This window comes from Cornus florida, unplaced genomic scaffold, assembly GCF_030987335.1.
Source record: "Cornus florida cultivar Cherokee Brave unplaced genomic scaffold, ASM3098733v1 CherokeeBrave_3.0.0_Hap2_Chr11, whole genome shotgun sequence".
In the NCBI taxonomy this organism is placed as follows: Eukaryota; Viridiplantae; Streptophyta; class Magnoliopsida; order Cornales; family Cornaceae; genus Cornus; species Cornus florida.
This window is the reverse complement of record NW_026775581.1, coordinates 127,894,604-127,919,140: the sequence shown is the minus strand read 5'-3', so window position 1 is coordinate 127,919,140 and position 24,537 is coordinate 127,894,604. Positions and strand designations below refer to the sequence as shown.

The 24,537-nt window shown below is 34.8% G+C and overlaps 2 protein-coding genes across 2 annotated transcripts; one reads left to right on the top strand and one right to left on the bottom strand.

Moving 5' to 3' along the window:
• Positions 1 to 1,312: 1,312 nt before the first annotated feature.
• Positions 1,313 to 3,509, top strand: LOC132284423 (protein SHI RELATED SEQUENCE 1-like). Its single transcript, XM_059786543.1, has 2 exons — positions 1,313 to 2,455; positions 2,836 to 3,509. The coding sequence occupies exons 1-2, from the start codon at positions 1,882 to 1,884 to the stop codon at positions 3,204 to 3,206; spliced, it is 945 nt and encodes a 314-aa protein (XP_059642526.1). The 5' UTR covers positions 1,313 to 1,881; the 3' UTR covers positions 3,207 to 3,509.
• Positions 3,510 to 8,530: 5,021 nt separating this feature from the next.
• On the bottom strand, positions 8,531 to 23,531 carry LOC132280924 (uncharacterized). Its single transcript, XM_059782676.1, has 13 exons — positions 23,307 to 23,531; positions 22,904 to 23,062; positions 19,887 to 20,138; positions 19,629 to 19,748; positions 18,150 to 18,230; positions 17,350 to 17,445; positions 16,623 to 16,718; positions 13,431 to 13,484; positions 13,126 to 13,329; positions 12,361 to 12,486; positions 10,734 to 10,799; positions 9,899 to 10,198; positions 8,531 to 9,543 (listed from the first exon to the last, which is right to left on the bottom strand). The coding sequence occupies exons 1-13, from the start codon at positions 23,367 to 23,369 to the stop codon at positions 9,073 to 9,075; spliced, it is 2,088 nt and encodes a 695-aa protein (XP_059638659.1). The 5' UTR covers positions 23,370 to 23,531; the 3' UTR covers positions 8,531 to 9,072.
• Positions 23,532 to 24,537: the final 1,006 nt, after the last annotated feature.

The window sequence follows — 24,537 nt, the reverse complement described above, 5'->3', positions numbered from 1 at the left end:
ATTTGATGACACTAGAAAAACATATCAAATATAGTAGTTTTATTATTATTATTTTTTTATTTTTATCAAATATAGTAGCTGATGTCTATAAATTTCGTAGGTTTTTAGTTTTTAACATTGGCTATATTTCTAATTCTCAAATGGAGACACTTGCAATCCAAAAAGTACTCAAACATTCTATTTTATTTATAATATAAAATAAGAATAACACAATTTTTCATTGCAATCATTCTCAAAGATTCATACTCTACAAATTGTCCCAATTAATATTCTTACATGTAAGGAAAATTGTGTTATGAGGTAGAATGTGATTTTTTGTTTTGTTTGTTGTTTTGGAGATGTTTAAAAACTAGTTCCTATTATAAAATGTAATTTTTTTAATTAATATTATCAAATAAACTTAAAAGCAACTCAACTCAATTCAATATATATATATATATATATATATATTAAAAAAATTATTTGAAGTCGACCATATAGATTCTATTTTTTTTAATTATACATTTAAAAAAATATATATATAATCTAATCAGTATTTTCTCACTAATTCTATTCACCTTTACTTTTCCGAGCACACCCTCAACTTGGTCTTCCCTTAAATATTCCATTAGAAAAGGTTCAGTTGACTTGATTGGATGGAGCCACGTGATTTATCCACTGCTTCAAAATGTCCAAAACATATGCCCCACAATAAAAATACAAAATTTTCTTATTATCAGAGGTGTTGTACAATTTAATTAATTGAATTATAAGAGTGAGTTAGTATTTAAAATGTATAATAATAATAATTATTATTATTACTAACATATGCCCCTACAATAAAAATACAAAATTTTCAGGTGTTGTACAATTTAATTAATTGAATTATAAGAGTGACTTAGTATTTAAAATGTATAATTATTATTATTACTATTTTTTTTTTTTTGCCAATAATATAAGTCACTCCTATTATTATGGTCTTGTACCTTAATAGTATTTTTTTTTTTTTTTGCCTTACAAAGTGAATGGGTGCCTAAACTTTTTGTCAATGAATTTAAATTTTTTTTTTTTTTTACTATAGTTTGAATAGTTAGGGTTACCTTTTACAAATAAAAAATAAAATAATTACGAGTTGCTTAATCCAAAAGAAAAAGAGAGAGGTCTAAAGTAGAGAAAGCGTAAAGTAACCGGTTTTCCAGTGCAAAGACTACGCGACAAAAGATAGTACGCTGACACGTGGTATGGTATAGGCCCTCCGATGGGCATGCAATGGGAGAGCTCCACATGATCATTGGCAAGTAGTGATGGAATCATGATGATCGAAGGAGAAAGGTTTTTCTTCAATCCAAACAATTAGAGTAAGCGTGGAGACTTTGAGTGCTCTTTGCCATCACAGATGAGTGAGAGAGAAAGCAAAGCAGAGAATGGAAGGGATGAGCAGTAGAGAGAGAGACTTAAATCAGTGACAAATTAGAGAGAGATTGCTTTTAAGCCATGGCGGCGGTTGCAGAGTTAGATAGGTGTTATTCTGAATCTTAAATGCTAGCTTTCGACACAGCCAAACAAGTCCCTTACTTGTCTCCCAGAGAAAGCTGCACTGTGCACTAACCCCATCACCACCAACTACAGACAATTAGCTAGTTATTCAAAACAATTACTCTTTCTAGAGAAAGACACACACAAAAAGCACACAGATTCAAGAGGCAAAAAAAGAAACAAAGAGAAAAAGAAACCAAAACCCTCATTCAGAGCCCAATTTCTACATAGATCCATCTTGCCCACCTCATCCCAAAAGGCAAAACAGAAAAACAAATCAAACCCAAAAAAAAAATTGAAGAATACCCACCCATTTCATCTCTGGGTTCGAATTGGGCAGTTTTTTTTGGCTGAATTGATTCTGATATGTTATCAGTGACAATTGAGGTTTGGGACTGGCTTAAAAGGGAAAAAATGGCTGGGTTATTCCCACTAGGTGGAGTAAGAGGAACAAACAACAACCAAAACCAGAACCAAAACCAAAGCGAAATCAGTCCTGAGAGCTGGTTCTTGTACAGAAATGATCTAGATGTATGGCAACGACAACAACATGTCCATCAACAACGATTACAAGATCTTTATTCAGGAACCCAAGTTCATGTTGCACCAAACACAACCATCAACTTCTCCGACGGGTCGTCGTCTAGATCGGCGTTTGTGACAGCCAAAAGCAGCGGCGGTGGTGGAGGAGGAGTTATTAACTGTCAAGATTGTGGAAACCAAGCAAAGAGAGACTGTGCACATATGAGGTGTAGGAGTTGCTGCAAGAGTAGAGGGTTCCGGTGCCAAACCCATGTGAAGAGCACTTGGGTTCCTGCTGCTAGAAGGCGCGAGAGACAACAACAACTTGATGCTTTGCAGCAACAGCAACAGCAACAACAACTCAGAGAAAATATCAAAAGGGAGAGAGAGAATCCAAATGCAAACACGTCTCGTACAGGTACAGTTCGTTTTGGTTGTTTGTATATGTTTTGAATCACTCCACTCCACTGTTTCAAAGATTCATGTGGATTGTATATATAAACAATATTTCTTGAGTGTGTGTGAGAGAAAAGAAAAGTCGATTGCGTGTGATTAAATCCACCTCCATTGTAAGAACCATCAGCCTTTTCATCTCTCTCTCTTCCCAGATACTGTTATTTAGTATTTCTGACGAACGTAGAGACTATTTTTTCCTATTTGTTTTGATATGTGTGCTATGATTCTTATCTATATTTTAGAATATGTGTATATATATATATATATATATATATATATATTGTAATTTTCAGAAAACTTTAATTTGTGAAATCTAATGAAGTTGTAATGTTACTCCATTAGGGTTAGAAGTGGGAAATTTTCCAGCAGAAGCGAATTTACCCGCGGTTTTCCATTGTGTTCGAGTGAGCTCCATTGATGACACTGAGGACCAGTATGCGTATCAGACGGCTGTCAACATTGGTGGGCATGTCTTCAAGGGGATTCTCTATGATCAAGGCCTTGACACTCATCACATGGCCGGTGATAGCTCCTCCGGCGGTGCCAGCGGAGGTGTTCAACAACTTAATCTCATTACCGCCACCGCCGACACCACCATCGCCGCCGCCGCCACCACCACCGATGCTGCATTTCTTGACCCTTCCTCTCAATATTCAGCTCCAATCAACACTTTCATGACTGGTACGCAATTCTTTCCACACCCAAGATCTTGAACACCACATTCTACTCTCTCTCTCTACCACTTAAGTACCTTAATTCACTCTCTAATATCCAATGTATGAAAGTTCTAGTTCCTTTGACACCCTTTGAGAACAAAGTGGAGAAAAAAAAATATTGAAATTTGCATGTTTGATTTTTAGTTCAGATTTCAATGCAAAGCTGAATTATTCTGGTTGTCCTTGGAATTTGCAGATCGACTTTATTTTTTTACTATATATATAATATTTAGCGTAGTGCAGTGTCTTTAATTTCTTGTTTTTATTTGTTTGTAACTTATAGCAATTTTTGGTTTTTGGTTTGAGTTTCACTACATTTCTAGTTAGTTTTGAAATTTGAAGCTGTTTTGTCCCAATAAACTTGCTAGTTGAATTTGGGGACTCAAATCGGTTGCTTCTCTAGTTGGACAATGCATAAGCCGGTCCAGCCATGCATGAAATTCATGTTAAAATTAAGAAACCTCTCTCTATCTCTCTTATACGACTATATAATTATATATATGTGTATATATACATATATTATAATCTTATGACTTAGTGCACCTGAATACATGAAGTTACATCATTCCCATCAGTTTCTTGCTCAGACATATTGCAGAGATGTGACTTTGCATGAAAAAGAGAAGAACTGCTTCCCTTGTTACATGTATACATACGTTCACATACATCTATGGGGTTTGTGTGTATAGTAGTCCCGTGAATAAATCTAACTTACCAACAAAATAAAAATTAAAAAAGAAACAAAAAAATCAACGTTGCAGAAGTATAATCATGAAGTAATCACAGTGATTTTCAATTATACTCGGGTTGAAGAGTTGAGTAGAATTTTTTGACTGAATATTCTTGATTGATTATTTTTGCGAGGTATAAACTACAGTAATTAAAATCATTTTCCTTTTCCTTTTCAATTTTAGAAACCATTAGGAAATTCCAAAACCATTGAATAGAGCTTAGGAAGCACATTCATTGCATGACATGACCTTTGAAAATCCCCTCTCTTCTGCACCTACCGCTGCCAGCTCTATTTCAGGAAGTCAGCAAACTTTAGGCAAAGTAGGGAACAGAAGCTTAAAATGGTGTTCAAATTCCATAGACTTAAATGGAGTCACAGTTATTGCATGTGACATTAGGACCAAAAGTCTTTTTTCTGATGTGTTAAAACTTACAATTATTGAAAAAAATTTTGTGAGAATATCTCCAGTGATGGATAATTTTCCCATTATTAGGACTGTTCCCATGATGGCTAAATGTCACATTAGATTTAAAAGATTGATGTGGCAAACACTTAAAAGGGAGAATTTGCAATAAGCACTTAAACAAAGACTAGAGATTAATTGAGACGGCGGAAAGTCTCCGACTTATACTCGTTTTGTGTTATGTGTTTGAACTTTTGGATATGTTAAGGGAATAGTCCCACCCTAAGGGGGTGAGGACAAATAACTACTTAAACAAAGACTTGAGATTAACTGAGTTGGCATAAAGTCTCTGACGCATACTCGTTTTGTGTTCTGTGTTTGAATTTTTGGAGATGTCATGGGAATAGTCCCACCCTAAGGGGGCGAGGACATCCTCCGTTATTTGAAAGAAAATGAAAAAAAAAAAAAAAACAAACATTTGATATAAAATTATAGCTCCTAATGTTAAATGGACTACATGTAGATGTGTGAGATTACATATGAACGTCAAGTATAATGGTCTGATCACTTATAATAATAATTGTTATTATTATTGTTGTTGTTATTTTCTCTCTATCAGTCTTGGAACTTTGACCTGTGATTTGGAAATCAAGATATCCAAGCCACAGAGACATAGGTTGAAGGGTTGATCACTTTATTATTGAGTGTGTATGATTGATGACTAGGGTAAATTATTTAAGAAAATAAGCCATTCAAGAGTGTGATATCAATCCCATGCATATTTCCTCTCAATGTTAGACATAAATAACAAACACATCCCAATCATCCTATACATTTACTCAGGAAGGGGAGATATAAACAGTTTGATTGATAACATTGGAAAGTATTATAAAAGGTCTCAGAAAATTCATGGTCATACTGATAAGAAATTGCTTATACATACATGTACATCATTACATGGGTACATAGACCTGCTTTACGCGCATTCATAAATTCTCTCATCTTTTTCTCTGTTGTTTAGCTTCAGCAACGCCATATCCTTTGTTAGATTATAGGGCATTATATATTTTTTTTTCACCTCTCAACGCAAGTTTTTTTTTTTTTTTTCCTTCTTGGAGTCCTTTTGGCATCTTGAGATTGAATAGAATCAAAATTTTCACATGACTAAACCATCGAAGACAATTTAGCTTCTCACGTGTGTGTTTGGAACATATCGGTTCTATATGTCCAGTATAATTTTGGCCTTTTGAATGATTGACGAGGCCACAAAATAAAAAAAATACTAAAAACTAAGATCAAATAAATGATCTAACATTGATGATTAATTTGATTTCTAATTGTCAAAAGGATCAGAGAAGCCACAAGGGATATGGGTTATAGTGGTGAGAAATTGTCAGAAATGTTTTTGTGTAGCCTATGCAAGTAGTTGGATCGAAAGATTGTTAAGTTCAGTTGTGTGTTTAAATAGGTGGAAGTCTATATTGGCAATAAATACTAATTTATATATCCACACACACATATAGGTATATAATGATTGTGTAAATTGTAATTTAATTAATCATGAGTACTGATTTACAAAATTAGAAGAGAAAGAATGAATGAATGAAGCTGCAGAAGTACGTTCAGAATAGGAACGTGAAAGAAAGCTAGTTCTTCAGTGTACCTTTGCTGTAATATTCTCCTTTCTTTTAAAGCTCATTTTCAGTAGATCGAGGCCAGTACTCTTATCTTTCAACATCAAATTCCTCAGGAATATACCACTTCAAAGTCTTGCATGATTGCATCATCTGTGAGCTTAGGTGAGTAGTTGCTTTTTAAAGCGTTTTAACGATGGGATTATATTGTTATTGCGTTGTGAGAAGGAAACTTGGCCTCCTAGACATGTTTTCGATCCACTGAGCTAAAAATCTAGGAAAATAAATAAATGGTTAGTGGAATAGATATAACTTCCTATAAAAATAAAAAAATAAAAAAGGTACAACACAGTGATGCCTCATATGCCCATGTTTATACTTGCTACAACTTTGTAGGAAATTAACAATGGTGTTTTAATATGGTAATTTATAGAACTGTGTTTGTTGTAGAATTTTTTTGACTATGTGAAAGTCACTGTTGGTTAGCCACTGCATTAAATAAAATGTTGGAGTGAGGCCAACATGCTCTTTTTTGAAAGGTTGTGTGTGTGTGTGTGTGTTTTTTTTTTTTTTTTGAAAGCTAGGCTGTGTGTGTGTGTTTGGTGCTACTTTTTGGACACTCATTTTTAAGATCAGAACAAGGAGCAATAGCGCGCTTGCGCGCGCGCACACACATATGTATATATTCCCTCTTCTTCTCCTCCTCCTCCATATATTTTTTGTTTTTCAATTCTCTTAACTCAGGGAAAACAGTGTGTTGGATAAATTTTATATATATATATATATATATATATAACAGTAGCACATGTTATTGAATGCTTCCAATATTAACTTAAAACAGGAGCTACTATCTTAAATCTTAATGTAATTAATGATACATTCCCTAGTAGCTAAGACAATGAATGACATTGTCATTTTCCAAACTAGAGAGCTTCTGTTCCGCGTTATCTCAGGGATAATTTTCTGTATAAACTGGACACAAGTTGATTCTACTGCCTTTCTAGATATACACTGGAATGAATTGCCAAGACTGTCTTTTGTAGCTTCCATCATGAATTGATGACGAGAAATGATAGATATGGACAGAAATGGTGCTGGTAATTGTTTTGGTGAAACAATCATTTTGGTTAATTGATTTGAGGTCCTTCCTTTTTCCCAATGCTTAGGCAGTTGAGATTGCTAGAGGTTTCGATGACGAGTCTCGCATTTTAGGCTAGAAAACTGCATTTCTTCAACTTTTCTTGATGTCCATATATTATATATGTAAAATAAACTTTACATATATATATATATATCCTTAATTTGTTCTTTTCTTGTTAGGTGCCTTATCAATCAATTTATTATAGTATCACTTCGTATAAGACTCACGTGAGTATTAATTTCTGCTTAACTCATCTCCTAAGATGTAGCCATATATCTGATCAGCATGGGCTGTTCATTGATTAAATAACTCTCTCTCTCTCTCTCTCTCTCTATATATATATATATATATATATATAACTCCATCACCCACCTTCACAGAGAAAGACTACAGCAGCTTTAAATGTTGGACTAGCATATAAGAAGAAGCAAACATAATACTCCGTATTATTACGTACTGGAAACCTAGGAGAAAGACTTTTCAATAGACTATTTAGGGTTTCCTATGACAGCGCCTAAGGCTATTGAAGGACGATTAGGGTTTGTTAGGTTTATGAAGGTACCCTTAGCCTAGGTGGATAGCTAGCACTTTCAGCTGAGGTTGTAGGGCGAGCCTAAAAATGTACTACGTAGGAATCTACTGAACCACAATCATCTATATTGTGAATTGTCGCTGTGACCATAATTAATGTGGTCCCCTGGTGTGGTTGATGGGGTTGTTTCAACTCTTAAAGCTTGCTGGTTCTAAACCAACAGCCCAAAAACTGAATGTTACTTTGCTTACATTTTATTTTTTATTTTTTATTTCGCCAACAGCCTGAGAAAGCAACTGTGTACTAAAGATGCAAATTTTGTGTGCTTGCAAAAATAATTCTATTACAGTAGGAGCTCCTGCTTCACGCACCTTTCAATTTTATAATTTTCTTTGCCAGCTATCTTTGAAAAACACGAGTTGAAAAAAAAAAAAAAAACAAAAGAAAATTTGTTCCGAGGAAACTTTAGGCTTGGAAGATATCCAGATGATACTTCATTCCAAAATATTCGTTCATTATTATTATTATTATTATTTTTTTAGGAAAGTAACATTTATCCTCATTTCTTGATGAGGATGGCATTTGCTTTTACGTTTGATTTTTACACACGTGGGTGTGAGTTTGAGTTTCTTGCCAACGAAAGAAAGAAAAAAAAAAAAACAAAAGTGGGCATGTGATATATAAGTTCAAGTTTGAAGAGAGTCATTTATAAGAATAATGAGACAAAGGTTAAGTTTGAATTTAGTACGGTATAACAAATATGAGAAGTAACGAGGATGACACTGGTGACGACATTCCATGGTTTTATATATTTTCCTCATCCAAAAAAATCCAAAAATAAACGAGTGAGATCTATATATATATATATCACACCTGTATACTACTATATCACACTTCTCCATGTCAATTATAACAATACACAAAAGCATGTGTTCCCAGACAAAGTACGCTGCATCATTTGATACAAGGAGGCTATGTAAAACAATCACTTTCAGCAAGTATTTTGAGAGACGGACAACATTTGGAGGGAGCTTATGAACTAGAAAAGAAATTTCATTGGCAGACTATAAAGATTTCTATAAGTTAATCCAAAATCCTGGGAACCTCCCCCAACATTTAGCTCAAGAATTACTACATTCAAGACTCTTATAATATAGTAATAGTAAATATGGAAACAGCTACCCAAACTACGAAGTCGGGGAAGGAAGTTTCAAAGGGTTTACCGTACCGATCATAACCATGAACTTTGTATTAAGCTTCCACAACAGAAAAACTGGTGATGTTCCCTATTTTGAAGGACATCCCCATGACCCTCTCACCTCAACACGATTATTAGGCTCCATCAGCGCAGGCGATCTCATTTCCAACACCACTTCAGTGAAGAATGCTATCCACAACGTGCAAAACCACTGTTTCAATGCTAACCTGATGAAGCTCGAGGTTTTCCCTTGATAGAATTCAGGTGTTGGGAGACGAATATTACTCCCATCACAATTATAAGGCAACCCACTAGTGTGCTGAAGAAAAGTGCACCTGGTTGCCTGGTCTGAACATAGCCATACACCCCATTAGAGGTAACGAGAATAAGGTCGGTCAGACCATCATTCGAAAAGTCCTCACATATCAGGGCATGGGTGGGAGGTAAGGGAAGATTGATGGTAGTTAGTATAACTCCTCCAGGAGATAGCACTGCAGCTTCTTGGTCCCCTGATACAAGGATCAATTCTTGGTTATCATGCACACGCAAGGAGAACGCTTTCAGTGTGGGGACCACTGCACCCGCTTCCGTCATCCCTGATGGTGAAGGAAGGTTTGACCAAGTGGCACCTGTCAAGAGCTGCCATTGCCAAACAGCATCGTGGCCATGCAAGCCTGGCGAGTATGATGTCACCTGAAAGAAAAGCACACCCCTGAGTTACCAATTCTTCACCACAAAGGAAACTTTTTTTCTTCACAAATATAAGAAAACACGTGCATTACAGGTTAGAAGGAATCTTGGCAACTTGATTAGCAACACAAGGGAGGGTGCATGCACCATCTTCCAAGATGCAAACTTTTCATTTTGTTTTACAAGGCACTTGTGAGACCAATTTTATATTTTGTTACTCGTCTGAAAACGTGATAGTGGTCCAAATTTCTAATAGCTTCTGCTGTGATCAAACTGGGCTATGACAATTATGGACATCAAAGTGCATCTTAAAATGCTACTACAAGAAAAATGTAACAGGTCCAGATAAAAAGCATACCTCCCCTCGATTTGTCAAGAAGATAACATCACCATGGCTTCCCTTACGATGCCGATGACCGTCACCTCTTGGGATAAGGATAGGTGTTGCAACCTCTAAAGAGCTTACATCTGAAGCTCGACCGAAGGTTCTGGAGAATTCTCCATGTTGGAAGAAATTGAAATGGGAATGATGACATATAGTAGCATTGAAAAGTTGTTCTCGTACAGGCACACCAGAGGTTGCTACAGCCCAACAAGGTCGCAGCACTTCCATGGATCCACTTACCACAGTCTGCTCAGCGCCATTGCCGCCTACAACCTGCAGAAAGGGGAAGGGATTCAGTTCCACTGATTACCAATGTAGCCCAACAGTACATTAGATGTCCTCTTTCTTCTTTCTTTTTTCAATAATTTTTTTGTTTGTCTTGTCTCACAACATGGACTTCTTCCTTTCTTTTATTTTTATTTTTATTTTTTTTAAATGAGCACAGTAAGATGATATTATCCGTGTGATTGAGTTATCTGTAGCACAAAATTATCAGATGCATGAAACCAGTCAGGGTAACATGTGCCACATAATGAGCAATTTTTTTAGTCACAGGTCGATGGTCAATATGTCACTAAACCAACCGTGAGGAGAATCCCTATGCATAGCTGAAGTAAGTGAGATAGCACATTGAAATGATGTAGAAAGCAACAGCTAGAATTACCTAACCAAGTGTAATTGAAGCGTTTAAAACAACATTTTTCAATCCATGCTGAGAAATTTTCTTCAGCATGATGTATGGTACAGAAATAATAAAATTTTGAAATAAGTCATAGAATCAAAGGTTAAAAAAGAAACAGCAGTGTACCTGGACATGATCTAGGACTCCGTCTCCATTAATATCTGCATGGAGGCCCCCTTCTTGAAGATGAAGCTGGTAAAATCATAGGTTTGTACATCACACCTTAAAATTGTTAGTGCTGACACAACAAATAATTTGCCAGAAATCATACATAGAGTAGTCGGAATCATTTAAATAATAATAAAAAGGACGTACAAAAGGTTATAGATGCATCTAACTGCTAACATATCTATAGACCATACCAACATATATTCAACATACTAAAATTATTGAGAACATGCAGAAATAGATGTCACTTCATGAAAGTAAATATGGCATGACACACTATACAGTACACAATATCATATATCACTGAGGGCCACACAGATATTTACTCTAGACAGCAAACTTCACCACGCTTATCATTTATAAAAAAAATGAGCTGCAAATAAAACTATAACTATATTTCTTAAGCACCATGGCGCAAATTCACCTACTTATTAGCAAGATTTCAAAACCACCAAATCTTGAAAATATAGTGTTAAAGCTTCAGATTTTTTCCAAATATTGTCCTTTCTGTCATAAATTTGCTCACAGCTTTAAAGTCAGCCTTTCTATTCCTTGTTTAATTCTGTCACTCTCTTTTTAATTATATATTCCTTCTGTCAGTCACAGAGTCCAAAGAACACTTTCTTTGGCATAGGCAACATCAGATACAAGAATCCTACCCCCATGTAAACACAAATCTCACTTTCCAATGAACTTTACTTATCCTCCTAACCCTGTGCCAATCCCAGAGTCCCAAAGATTCGGTAATAATTTTTATGAGATTTTAGAAACATGTCTCGGCTGCACATGTCTATATCTTGGAGCCAATTGAGTACATCCGTATCAGCATAAGATGGCATGGGTATGTGCATTTGCATTATAGCACTCAAGTAAAGGGCTTGTTAATTAACTGTTCAGATATTCATGTTACCAGCTGTTAGCTTCATCTCCTACTGGGGTGCAGGGTTCAGGTCCTTGTTGTGATTAGGGCTTAAATGGAGCAGGTTTGAGCCAAAATTTGATCCAAAATCCATTTTAATGGGCTTCGATTTTTTTGAATGAAAAATGAGTTGGATATGGATCTTCCTTACAAAAACCATCACCGACCTGGCGTGGATATGGATATATGAAATTATGAAATAGATCGGGTTTTACCCGACATCCAACCCATTGATTATATAGATCATGTCCATAGAATCCAATTTGGATTCAAATCCAGATATGGATTCTGACATTAAAATATGAATATGGACATGAACTCACATGAATCCACTCCATTTCAACCCTAATTGTGATGCAAGGTCTTTGCTTGTTTCACTTACAAATGAGTACTGGAACAGGATATAACTTTTTGTCCATATGTTCATTTGTATTACTAGACTAGGAAAGAAGCTGGTTCCAAACATGTCAATATATCCCCTAATAAACTTGAAACTTGACAATGTAGAAATCCATAACTCACGAATTATATAACCTCTTAAAATTTAATAGACATCTTGAAATTTCAGATATGCAACAGCACAGTTTACTGTTGGAGTTTCTCAGGCTCTGTTACATACTAATAAATTGAAGTAAACTAGGGAATGATGTGATAGAAGAATGTTACCTTGCATATAGTGCGGCCAGATGCCAAATGAAGAGCTTCTATCCCTTCCTTTTGATGAGCGACAACAACATTAGGAACCCACCAAAGCTGAGTGTAATTTGTTATGGTTGGAATGTAAGGCAATGGCTGCATCAACAGAGAGTGAAAAAGGCTAAATTCACCAAAGGAAGAATGGCTAATGATATTCTTAACAAATGACATGTTGAATCTCAAACCACCATACAAGGAGATGTAGAAATTTGAAACCAAGGTCTTATGCGTTCCTTAAGGTCCACCAGCAAATTTCATTTTGCGTGAGATCAAAACTTCATCTCAAGGCCAAAGCTTGAAACATTTACACTTAATTTTGAAATGCTTGAACTCCTTAACTTACAGAATTTGATACATTAATCTTACTTCTGCAGGTGATGAAGCTTGATCCACAGAACTCTTAAAGAGAAGCTATAAAGTGTGAAATAGTCTGAATCAAAGATCAATACTACAGTTCCATTCACCACATAGCAAAGGAGAGTAATGCACATCCAAACAACCCAATCATTCTTCGAGGCAATGGTCAAATTTCTGCTTCAAGAAGGTTTTTCTACTTGAACCGCAATTCCCAAGGGAAATGTTGCGAGATATTTTCTATATAATGTGATATTTTATGAACATTTGACAAAAAATAGAATGACAAAAGGTCATTTTAGAAAAAGACATATATTATTTCACACTCGAGATGAAAAATTCATAAAATAGCCATATATTGAAGCAGTTGGAAAATCTCACCTTCTTGGGTTTTGCTGAACCAGCATATTTTGCAGCTTTTCCAATCAAGTTTGAAATTTTTTTTGTTGAGTCCTTCCCAGGAGGATGGTTTTCCTCAGGCTTGTGGAATGGGTAATTCGTAGTTTTCCCAGGTGTTCTCTTCAAAGTCTTCCTTTTATGCCGCCTGAAATGTGCCAGTTTGAACAAAGTGTCTTCTCGCCTATCCTGGCCAAGTACTCAAGGTGTGAATCACCATCACCACCAAGTAAATACAAATATTGAATTAGCAGGGGAAACAAAGAAGAGAATAATCATATTATACTTACCCAGTGATGAGGCATAACTCCAAGAATTGATTCCCTGAATTCCCTACATTCAAACTATAGTTTAAGATGTTTCAGTGAGCTTATCTTTGGCAAAGATGTTACTAAAATTAAAGTATAGTCCAAACAATACTAACTGAAAATGCAAAGAAGTACCAAGATAAGCAGTAAAGAAAACAATAAGAACATACACAAGAACGTACACAAGCATGTAAATAAATAAGAACTTGATGTGTGCCTGAATAATCCTCTTTAGTATGACGAGATCTTATTTCATGAGAAAAGAATAATTCAATCAACGTATCTTCAAACTAAGTGAAAGAATTGACCAATAACCATGTCCAAAGAAAAGCTTATACAGTCCACTTCCCATAGAGGAAGAGATTGTAGATTATATTGCTAATAAAATCAAAATCATGATAGGTTAGGTGCAGGACCACTTCTGAAATATTATGTGATCGATGTATACTTGTGAAATTATAAGGTTAATTCTATAAAACACATATTAGACTAGTCATACCTTGTAGAACAGAATGATCGCAGGTTAATAAACATTTTCATTAAAATAAAGTGAATTCAAAATGAGAATGTTATGAATGTATGGTAACACAAGAATCAATAAATCTCAAAATATGAATAAAATTAGAACCCTTAAAACAATAAGCTCAAATCTTTTAGCAAACTAATTCTCAACCATTAACTAAACTATGAATGAAGAAGTCAAAGTTCACTGTGGTAACGGGTACCTCCTCAGTTACTTGCCACAGTAGCGTAAACAATACCCACTATGACAAGATGCCACAGGACTGTTACAATAACTCATTACACTAACTTTCAAACTTTTATATAAAAAAATATACGATAAAAGAATCACTTACCAAAAATAAAATAATCAGAAATGAGGTCTATATCATTTTTAATCCCGCCTATATGGAATGCTAAGAGGGAAATGGGCGATGAACCTGAAACTTCAGGCCTCTGCATTATCTCACATGAAATGGTTACTCTCAAACTCAGACATGCATCATCACGCTTGTAAACCCGAAACTTTTAACATTGCACCAAGCAATGGTTCTTAAATAAAGATCAATAAATATGATTCAAAACTAAAATAAACTAATACGAATATGTTTTCGAGGACCAAAATAATTTTTTGTTCGGAGTGGAGCCCAAAGCTTTAATTCTTGGCTTCCACATAGGATATTTCTACTCTAACCAAGTAATTATCGCCACATCAATAGCGCTGTAACTGAACCAAACTATTCATTATAGCACAATTTACTTGTTAATGAGCCCATTCACTACCCAAAGCAATCTGGGTTTGAATAACACTTTTGAGCACATTATACTAACAAACTAGTTTGAGCAAGCCTTAGCTTGGCTAGGCTAGGTTAATGAACATGGTGAGATAGGAGACGATTCAACAGGTGCATGTCTATTGAGCCTTAAGAATATAGTTAAGTATTTTTATATCATATAAAGTTGAAGAAGGAAGAAGGATTTCACTCAACGTCCTTGTAGGCTGAACAAGTATACAGGTTGTGCTGCCTAAAGCGAAACTTCCTTTTTATTCTGGTAAGTCTAAATCCTACAAAACAACGACATGCCAAAAAAGCGTGAACCGTATGTGTCATGACACGCAGCCAACATGACTCAACACGTGTTAGACACAACAAAATCGTGAGTGAATTACTTTTTTCCCTTAGAAAAATAGGCATACCGTGAACGTGCTTATGTGATAGAAAGGTGGTTTTAAAGAAAACTTTAAAAAAAAGGGAAGGGGGGTGGATAAGATGGGCTATAGTATAAAATACAAGGACTTCTTTACAAAAATTCAATAATATGAAGATTAAAAAAAAAAAAAGAAAAAAAAGAAAGATAAGTTTATAATTTAACATTTTAAAAAGCAAGTTTATATTACTTGATCTTTGTATGCTTATTACTTTAAACCCAACAAAGACTCTTTCTAACTAACCGTTCAAAATTGTGAGAGATCAAAAATCAAAAGGAGGAAACAAAGGAGTCTTACTCTCTCTTGCAACCAAGCGTTGAAGCTTAATTGCAACTGACAGTCAAGGCTTGAGTTATGATGCAACTTTTTATTCTTCTACAAGTCCTCTTTCTTCCTTTTTCCTTTCAACCTCTTCCCAACACAAACCCCCTTTCTTCCTCTACAAAATCTCTATTGACAGAGCCCCAATCTCAACAAAATCCTAATTCTCCCTATTTCCTTGTTTTTTCTTTCTTTAATTTGATTATTCCTCTCCTAACAGAATCCTCCTCTTTCCTTTTCATTCTAAAAAAATCTCAAATTTTAGAAAACAATTTATAATTCTACTCTAGCCCGTTCTCTTTTTTTCTCTTCTTTCTCTCCCAGTACAACTGTTCTTTTGCTTAATTTTCAGTTTCAATTAAAACAAATTATAGAAAGGGAGTTTAGAAATCCTACCCCGACTCATTCCCTCTTTATTTCTCTTCTTAAACTGAGAGAAGTATTTTTGCACCTCATTAGTTACTATGATCCATGGTTATACTATTCCTGGGTTGACGAAAAATAGTACTAGCATAATATATATTCATATGTCTTATTTTTTAGGATTTTCCATGTATCCGTGCTTCTTGGGTCGAATCTCTTCACCTTTCTTCCCGAGATCTACCTTTGCTCTACTACTATGACTCCTTCACATCGTTCTCTACTCCTCCATCTCCAATATAAATAGTCTCCCTTCGACACCCATCTAATCAAGATAATGATGGCATTCACTCTCAAAACCCTTCTCGTTCATGGCTTAATTCAAGAATTATAATTTCCTTTTGTTCTTAATTACGATTGGCCATAGGGAAAATATCTTCTTCTTCAACTCCCAACAGACCTATTGTCATGTCCTCTATACTTAACAATTTCTATTTTCATTTATATTTATATATATTTTATGTCCTGTCAATGAGTGATCTCTGTAGAATTAGATAAATAGGTTGAGGTCTATTCTGGTGGTGAGGATTTGATTGGCATCTGTTCTTCACAATTCGAAGTTTAAACAACCAATAGTCAGCTCAACTCAGTTAATCACATAAATGAACATTGTTTTCGGATCATGTTTAAGGCGTTGGTGCTCATGTGATATAAATAGATTAATAAGTGATTTTGCAACCATAAATAAGGCATATAATACTTCAGATTGCAGCGCAGCATACCTCTCCAGGACGACGACTGTTCAAAGCATGAACATCAAGTTTGTAGTTATGCTGCGGAATTAACTGTGACGCATCTGATGAATGTGCTTCAATATTCTATAACATAAGAATGATGAAGTTAGCAATCAGAAAACAAGATGTCATGTATAAGTATCACAAACCACATTATCGATTATCTGCTAAACGTTAATTACAAGTTCCTGCCTAGATTTTATGTTATAGAACAGTGTCTCTACAGTTACCATCAGTGATCAGTAGTAGGAAAAAAAAAAAAAAGAAAAAGAAAAAAAACAAGAACATAACAAAGGAAATCTCTACACAATTGCCCAAACTTTATATATTCGTCATCAAGATCACAATTTCAGAGCAAAACATTCAGAAAGCCATTGTAGGCTCTACTAAGTTTAAAAAGCATGTAAAAAATTTTCCACATAAATCACAAATCTGTAAAATATAGGGAATCATAATATAGATGCTTAATTTTGTTATTATTATGCCTGTAAATCAACTGAATCTCTCTAGCAATAGCATGGTCAACTGGCTTAAAGTTCGTTGTAAATTATATGGATAATTTATCGTTTGAGAATAATGAAGAAAACAAGTACCAAATCAGAATAACATATCTCTTAAAGGATAATCAACCGGTACTAATCTTTACTACTCTCCTTGTGGGATATTAAGAGAAATTATACAGAGATGGAAACTTTGAAGCACAAGAAGGGTTAACCTCATTCTTCCGGCTCCATCGAAGAGCGCCATTTCTACCCGCAAAAGCATAAAATGCAAAATGTCGTAAATCCACAGTTCCAGAATTCTCAGAAGCCTGAGCAAGAAAAAAAAAATTTCGTTTACATAAATTAGAAAGAAAAAAAAAAAAGTGATGTCAACTTGTTTCTACTGATTGTCTATAGCTAAAGCAACCAAGATAAGGAGATCTAGAGAATAGCTATAAATGATGAGGGAAATAAATTCGTTTACATAAAGAAGGAAAAGCGTCCCACTATATTACAAATAATAATTATTCAAAATCTTAGCTAACATTGGCAGACAAATAAACACATATGATTCTTAACATTAGGAAAAAGAAAAGAAAAGAAAAGGAAAAGAAAAACAAACAAACTATATCACTTCACACTTTCACAGGCTTGGGTTGTGTAGTAATACAGATTATTGAGAAGTCAGGGTCATCAGTGTGGGTTTCACTAATTAAAAACACCCTTCTGGACAACTAATATATTTTAATGGATACAAAACAAGGACCAGCCTACAGGATAATAACCAACTGAGAAAAGGGAAAAGTGGCACAGACTCTCTGAAGTAGAACTGATTTTACTAAAAGCAAAGGAAAAAAAAAAAAAAAAATCACAGGAAGTTGCACAAGGAAATCCAAACAGCCCAATTCAGGTTTTTAATTCCTAAATAGAAGTGCACATCTAAGTTGTGAGAGTATGAAATATGAATAAATATTCAGCAAACATAAATAAAACAAAATAATCCTAAAATCTATAACCAACAAACTGTCCTTACTTCCTTTTCAGTAGCACTTCTTCTATGCTGTTCAGCATTTTTATCTGCCATCCCAATTTCTTCAAAAGGATCTATGTACATCTGAAACAATAGAAGAATATTTGTATGAGGACCAGTGAGAGGAGTGGTACAAAGCTTTAAGTATCATATTTTGTGCATCAAAACAGCATCTCTTGGCAAATGAGTTTAAATACAAGGTGTCAATAAGTTGTATGCTTCATTCCAGTTTCCACTGAAACTGGAAAGATCCAATTGAATTGTAGGAACAGAGAATTACAACCTGATAGTTGAGATATGGAAAAAAGCAGGGTAAAGAAGCAATGGAATTTTTTTGTCTATGTATCCTATCAACCCTATGAAAAAATTAATGAATAAGCTCAATTGCAAAGCTCACTTCTAACTTAGAAAATCCTTATTTCTTAATCTCAACTCTACTGAAAAGGTGATGATGCAGCGGCAGTTGCTACAGAGTTCAAAAGCCAAAATTCTCGGTGACTTCGATTCTGGCTGTTGTAAATCACCCTAAAATAAAAACAACAATGCCTCTTTTTCATTCAACATAACAGTTCTAGGCTTCTAGCAAAACAATAAAATTGAAACATGGGACTCCATCCACGTTAATCGTCCTTGTGTTTGACAACACCAAGTCATCAGTTATGACACAAGTAATCTGATCAGATAGAAAGGGTCCATGGGCCACTACTACAGTTTAATTTGAGCACATATGGCAGCTAAGCCGACTCAGGTCAAAACTAGTTTGTCTTCCCTACAACTACAAGATTGAAGTAGCTTCATGTAAACTAACATAAGAAATAATTCCTCAGGTAGAAATTCCGAACCCTTCTCATTTTGTGCGACAATAGCCATAGAATTGAAACCAGGATCTACAGTTTACCTGAACCCACCACATCTGAACAACAGTCACTAAGAAACCTTTTAATTTCATAACCAAAAAAGTGCATAACTTACATTCCATCCATGGAAGGATGTACAGGAGCAAGATTTGTCAATATTTTACACAAAGTGGCTGCTCTAAGACTCGAACTCCACATCCTAACACATTTGTTAGTTTGAGTTATACCATTCCGCCAGGCAATGACAACATCCCTTTACTTTTTTAACGAAAAAATAAATAACTAACAATTATAAGAAAGAAATTCAACCACCACCATGCAACCTTAATAAAATAATAAAAATTAAAAATAAATTCAACTGCGGGTGCAATCTGACTTTAGTGTGGACTACACACTAATCCAAATTTATAGCTGTCATTCTGAGTTGAGGAAAATCAAGAATATTGGAATGGTAAACTAATATTATCCAGCAGCTTGAAGGTTATTACTTTCTTTTATTTTCTCATTTTATTGTAGATTATAAATATCTAGTCAGAACCTAATCTACTGACAAAAATGAGTTGAAACCTATAAAAAATTGCAGTGATACATTACATATAAAATACCAAGAAACATGAAAACATACATGTGGCTGCATTTCCATCCTTCCGCCAACAATTATCAATCCTTCATCCCCATGCTTTAGGGTATAATTACTTATTGAAATAGATATCTCCCTATGGTGAGAATTGTGTGGAAAATCCTCCTGTCAAAAACCACCAAGGATAAGTCAAACTGAAAGAACCATAATAGAAATTCGATAACAGAAAATAAGTCATCTACAAGATAGATTACTATATATACAATTTTAATAAAGCTACAATAAAATTGCAACAATACACACCTGCAAATTTGTCTCCCATAGTTTTTTGAGGTTGTGATCAAAACATAGCACAGACCAACCTGATGTGACAACAACTAGGACCTGCTTCCGTACTTGTCCCTGCTTATAAGTTCGGTCAATGACTCCTGTGGCCATGGCTACAGCACGTCTCCCTGATGCAATTCGGATCTTGTCAGGCAACAGGGTCACCTCTACAAGCACACGTGCTTCACTGAACCCTTCATCCACACGCCTAGCATGAGGCTCCAAAACCTAGATGCATAACAGGGGGTTAAAAAATGACAGCTAATGGTGTGTATCATGGTAAGAATGTTACAGGAGCACAAAATGGCATCAGCCATAAGACAAGAAAGAAATCTAATGAAATCACACCTCATGTTTCTGAAAAAAATTAGTAAAATGAAGTCAAGTGTTAGTCTCCAAGATGAGCAAGAAGATAAAAGCTTCAATTAGGGATATCAATCAACAAGATAATTTCAGGATAGTAAAGAGATTCTAACTGACTTAGGGGAGGGGGAATAAACTAAAATCTGTCTGTTAGTGTAATTCTTGTATGGTTGGCAAATTCCATTCCTAACTCTGTTAGCTAGAGTGCAAACAAAATGGTGTTTATAACCGATGGTTTGCCAAACGGTGGTCACTGAAGACTAAGATACAGAGAGGGAAGGCTACATCAGAATATTTCATCAAAATTCCCAGTGATGCTCAATCATGTTAGGCAAAGCTAAGAGAGACCTTAAAGAAATTAGGAAATCAGTTGGTAAAGGTTAAGATAGTTTGAACTTTGAACCACCGTGCTTAATTGGTAATTGTCAAAGTGTATTTAGATTGCATAAATATTTCAAAATGTTAAATTTGATTTTAGGATGAATTTGGAAACAGCGCACAGTTGCACTGGTCCATGTTATTCTTGCACTGATCCAACTTATTGCTGGATCAGTAGACACTTACACCGGTTGAACTTTGATTTGCACCGGCTTAAATGTATCATGTGGGAATATATTGAAGATCAAAATACAGTTGGACCGATCCAACTTTGACCAGTTACCAATTGCACGAATCGAACATCTACTTGCACCGGTCTCAAGGACTTGATTACATGTTGGACACTACTGCGAGGGCTTTCTTCATTCATAAGTAGGAGTTTCACAAGATATTCTTTATGAATACTTGTGTTTGAGAGCAAGGAGTTTCATTATGTTTGATCAATATCAACTGGAGATTCATCATCTGAACCATTTTTCGTGGAACTGAAGACAGAAAGCACTAAATCAATTGAGAAGAGGGCAGATAGTTTGTGGAGCAGTCGTGTTTGACTATTAACGGCTCGTTTTGCAAGATCGTAGGTGTGAGTCTAAAGTCTACACTGAGCCCGGAAGGATTAGAGTAGGAAATTAGGTGTTAGTCATCGACAACTAACAACCAGGTCTTGGCAAAGTTCATCTGAGCATAAGTCTATAACACAATTGGCCAAGGATTTTCAGTAGCCACTCAACCAAAAATTACATAAGAATCTCCTCAACTGCAATGATGCAACTCCATTGGAGACGTGTCCTTATTGCCCTCTAAGAGGGTAAGACTTTTAGCCTTAATAACATGATCATTATCAGTTGGCTTTATGAAGGCTAGAATAATATTTCTAAATGATCTTTAATATTTCCTCCAATTCCCATCTCACCAAAATTATCCACACCCATAAAATTTACAAGGCATAGAGGCAACTTTTATGGTAATATCAAAGGAGCTAACTTCCTTTCAATCACTAACATTTACTCAAAGGAACTCTCCTAAAAGCTTTAGTGATGGAGGCCTAACTAGATTTCAAGAAAGTAATTGTACCACATCTCTTCTTACACCTTTTCAAACTTGTGGTGCCTCAAAATTGAATCAAATCCCTCCTTAATGTTGATGCATTATCTAGTCGATAAATCTTCTCCATTGGTTATCCCCATTCGATTGGCTTATGGAAATGAACCATGACCATTTATACCCATTTCTGCCAGAGTCAATTAATACAACATGAAGGGCCTATGAAATCCATAGTCAACCATGCGGTCCATGCGTGCCTTTACTAAGTATTTAATTTAAGCTCAATCACTCCTCTAAAAAGTTTAGACTATCACTCATTTTACTACAACTGTGTTTGCAACTCATTTTCTCGTTTGTAAGTACCATTATTCATCATATTAAATTAATTATTGCAATATTGTTCTTTCAATGATATAAAATTCTTGCATTGCCAAATGAAAAGGGGCATTCTGTGGGAGACAAACACTAAATCTGTTCCACAAATCTCTATATGTTGCTTGAGGGATCATGCTTTCAGTTTCCAAAATTCTCAAGGAAGATCAGTATGACTGCTGAAGGAATGTCCGTAACTAACCTTTTCAATGTTCTCATGAGGAGATGTAACTGATTTGTCAATTGACCATTTTAAACAGGGCTTAATGAGAAGGCAGACTCTTGAGAAAGAAAAAAGATTTTTACAAAAGGAAATAGTCATTCCCTCGAAATGTAGAATGCCCCATGAACCATGAAGTTAAGAGGGTTTTGTTTCTTACTTAATACAAAAAGGTCTATCAAAGTAACTATAAAAAATTATACAGTAAATTGAAATATGAACCACAATGGCAATAGACTTGTTTATCAGAAAAAATGAAAATAAGAGGATGCAAGTGCATCAAGTCATGTCATTTAAGAAAATGACACTACTATATCTGAATGAGTCCCCAAACAAACTCATCAAAAAAAAAAAGAATGAGTCAGGTACGATTGATCCGGATGCTAGATATGTGTTCTAAATAGTGCAGCTGTTCTAAATATAAAGAGATATTCGTTTATCAATAATCTTCAACCTCAACAACTAGAAAACATTAGCAAGGAGAAACCTGAGACAAAACTACGTACGGAACTTCCCTCCGCTAACAAATTTATTGACAAAAAGGCCTGAACAAGAAAGACAAGATCTAAAAAATAATCATACAGCTGATCATAAAAATGGGTTTAAACTTTGTTACCTGAATTTTGGCGTCATGGGTGGCCACAAGAATCTCTTTCTTTCCATCTCCGTTAAGATCAGCAACAATGGGCGGCGGGAGACGCTCTGCCTCGTACTTAATTGGGTATTCATCAGAAAGATGGAACCACGCCTCCCTGAACGAAAAATCACCTTCGTGCTGGAATTACACGCGCATATATATATATATATATAAACCCAATCAGTCCCATGGAAAGATAATTGCAGGAAGAAAACTTCAATACACAATACAATAATTGAAATTGAAACCAATCAAATGGAAACACTGTTCAAATATTAATGACTCAAGAAGCAAATTTTTTTTAAGGGTTTATCCAATGTTTGGGTGTATCAAAGAATCATCAGTACAAAATTATACTTTGTGAAAAGAAAATTATACAGACCTGAAGAGAGAAGAAAATTGCGAAAGCTGAGAGCATTAAAATAGCTAAATCGCGCTTCCTCATCTTCAGTAGTTGTAGTCGTCGTCGTCGTCTCTTTCTCGCCAATTACAGAATGATCGATTGCAGGTTTTGCAGTAGACCAGTAGTCTTCGGCTTTCTAGAGGGATTTGAGCCCGAGAGAGAGAGACGCAAGACCCGTAAAGTTTCGGCCACGGGTTAGGGTAAGGGTTAGGGTTAGGGTCTGCCCAATTATGTAAGCTAAATCTCTCTAATAAATAAATAATTAATTATCTCTGTTGATTAGACAAAAAAAAAAAAAAATTTAATTTCTATTGAATAATTTTTTTCTTTTGACCGGATCCATCAAAATTACCAAAAAAAGAAAAAACTTGTCTGTGCCGGAAAAAAAAAAAGAAAAAAAAAAAAGAAAAGGTTAAAGTTATATAAAGGGTGGTAGTCCTCCTCGTAGAACAAGAAATTTTTTCCACACTTTACCATTAGATTTTTCAAACTCACCTATGTGGTTTCTTTTTATTACAAAACTACTATCACTATTTCTAATTTCTAAATTTAATATTTACTAATATCACTAATTACAATAATAAAAGGTAAGTACCAAACAAATAAAAATAAAAATAGCTCCATTTTTGGAAGTCTCACCAACACTAATTGGAATTTTTGTTTTCTTTTATGTCCTTGTTGTAACTTTACATATTAGCTGCCCTTTTATGCATGCTTTACTTACCAAAAAAATGATGATAGTGAAAACAAAAATAATGATAGTATAATAATGGCATGTTTTGTCGTCCTGATTAATTAGAATATGGAATAAAATAAAACAAAAATAATAAATAAGATGAGACAATTTGTGATAAGGGGGAGGTATACAATAATTTAAATTGTAATCTATTAAATTTTTTTTATGGGTGAAGGGTTGTGCAAATTGCATGTTACCTTTAGTTGATCAAGTGGATAAAAAAATAGAGATCTTAAGTTGATCAGTAGTGTAATTTTTAATTTTTTTTTCACACTTAAACAAATAGACAATGTCAACTTTAGTATCAAGTCTTGGATGCAATTTTCTAACACTTATAATTTTTTTTTTTTTAAAACAAAATTCCGATTGTTGGTGAGACTTGATTTTGAAAGGTGAAGAGATTTTTATTTTTATTTTTTTAGTATTTATCTTTTATCGTTATAATTAATAGTATTGATAAATATTAAATTTGGA

What these genes read in the sequence shown, in the direction of transcription:
- LOC132284423 (XM_059786543.1), top strand. Translation starts at nt 1,882, where the DNA reads ATGTTATCAGTGACAATTGAGGTTTGGGACTGGCTTAAAAGGGAAAAA. An exon ending in TGCAAACACGTCTCGTACAG is followed by an intron (nt 2,456 to 2,835) that starts GTACAGTTCGTT and finishes TTACTCCATTAG; the next exon opens with GGTTAGAAGTGGGAAATTTT.
- LOC132280924 (XM_059782676.1), bottom strand. Translation starts at nt 23,369, where the DNA reads ATGAGGAAGCGCGATTTAGCTATTTTAATGCTCTCAGCTTTCGCAATT. An exon ending in TATGGGAGACAAATTTGCAG is followed by an intron (nt 19,749 to 19,886) that starts GTGTGTATTGTT and finishes GGTTTTTGACAG; the next exon opens with GAGGATTTTCCACACAATTC. An exon ending in TCTTGACAAATCGAGGGGAG is followed by an intron (nt 9,544 to 9,898) that starts GTATGCTTTTTA and finishes CTTTTCTTTCAG; the next exon opens with GTGACATCATACTCGCCAGG.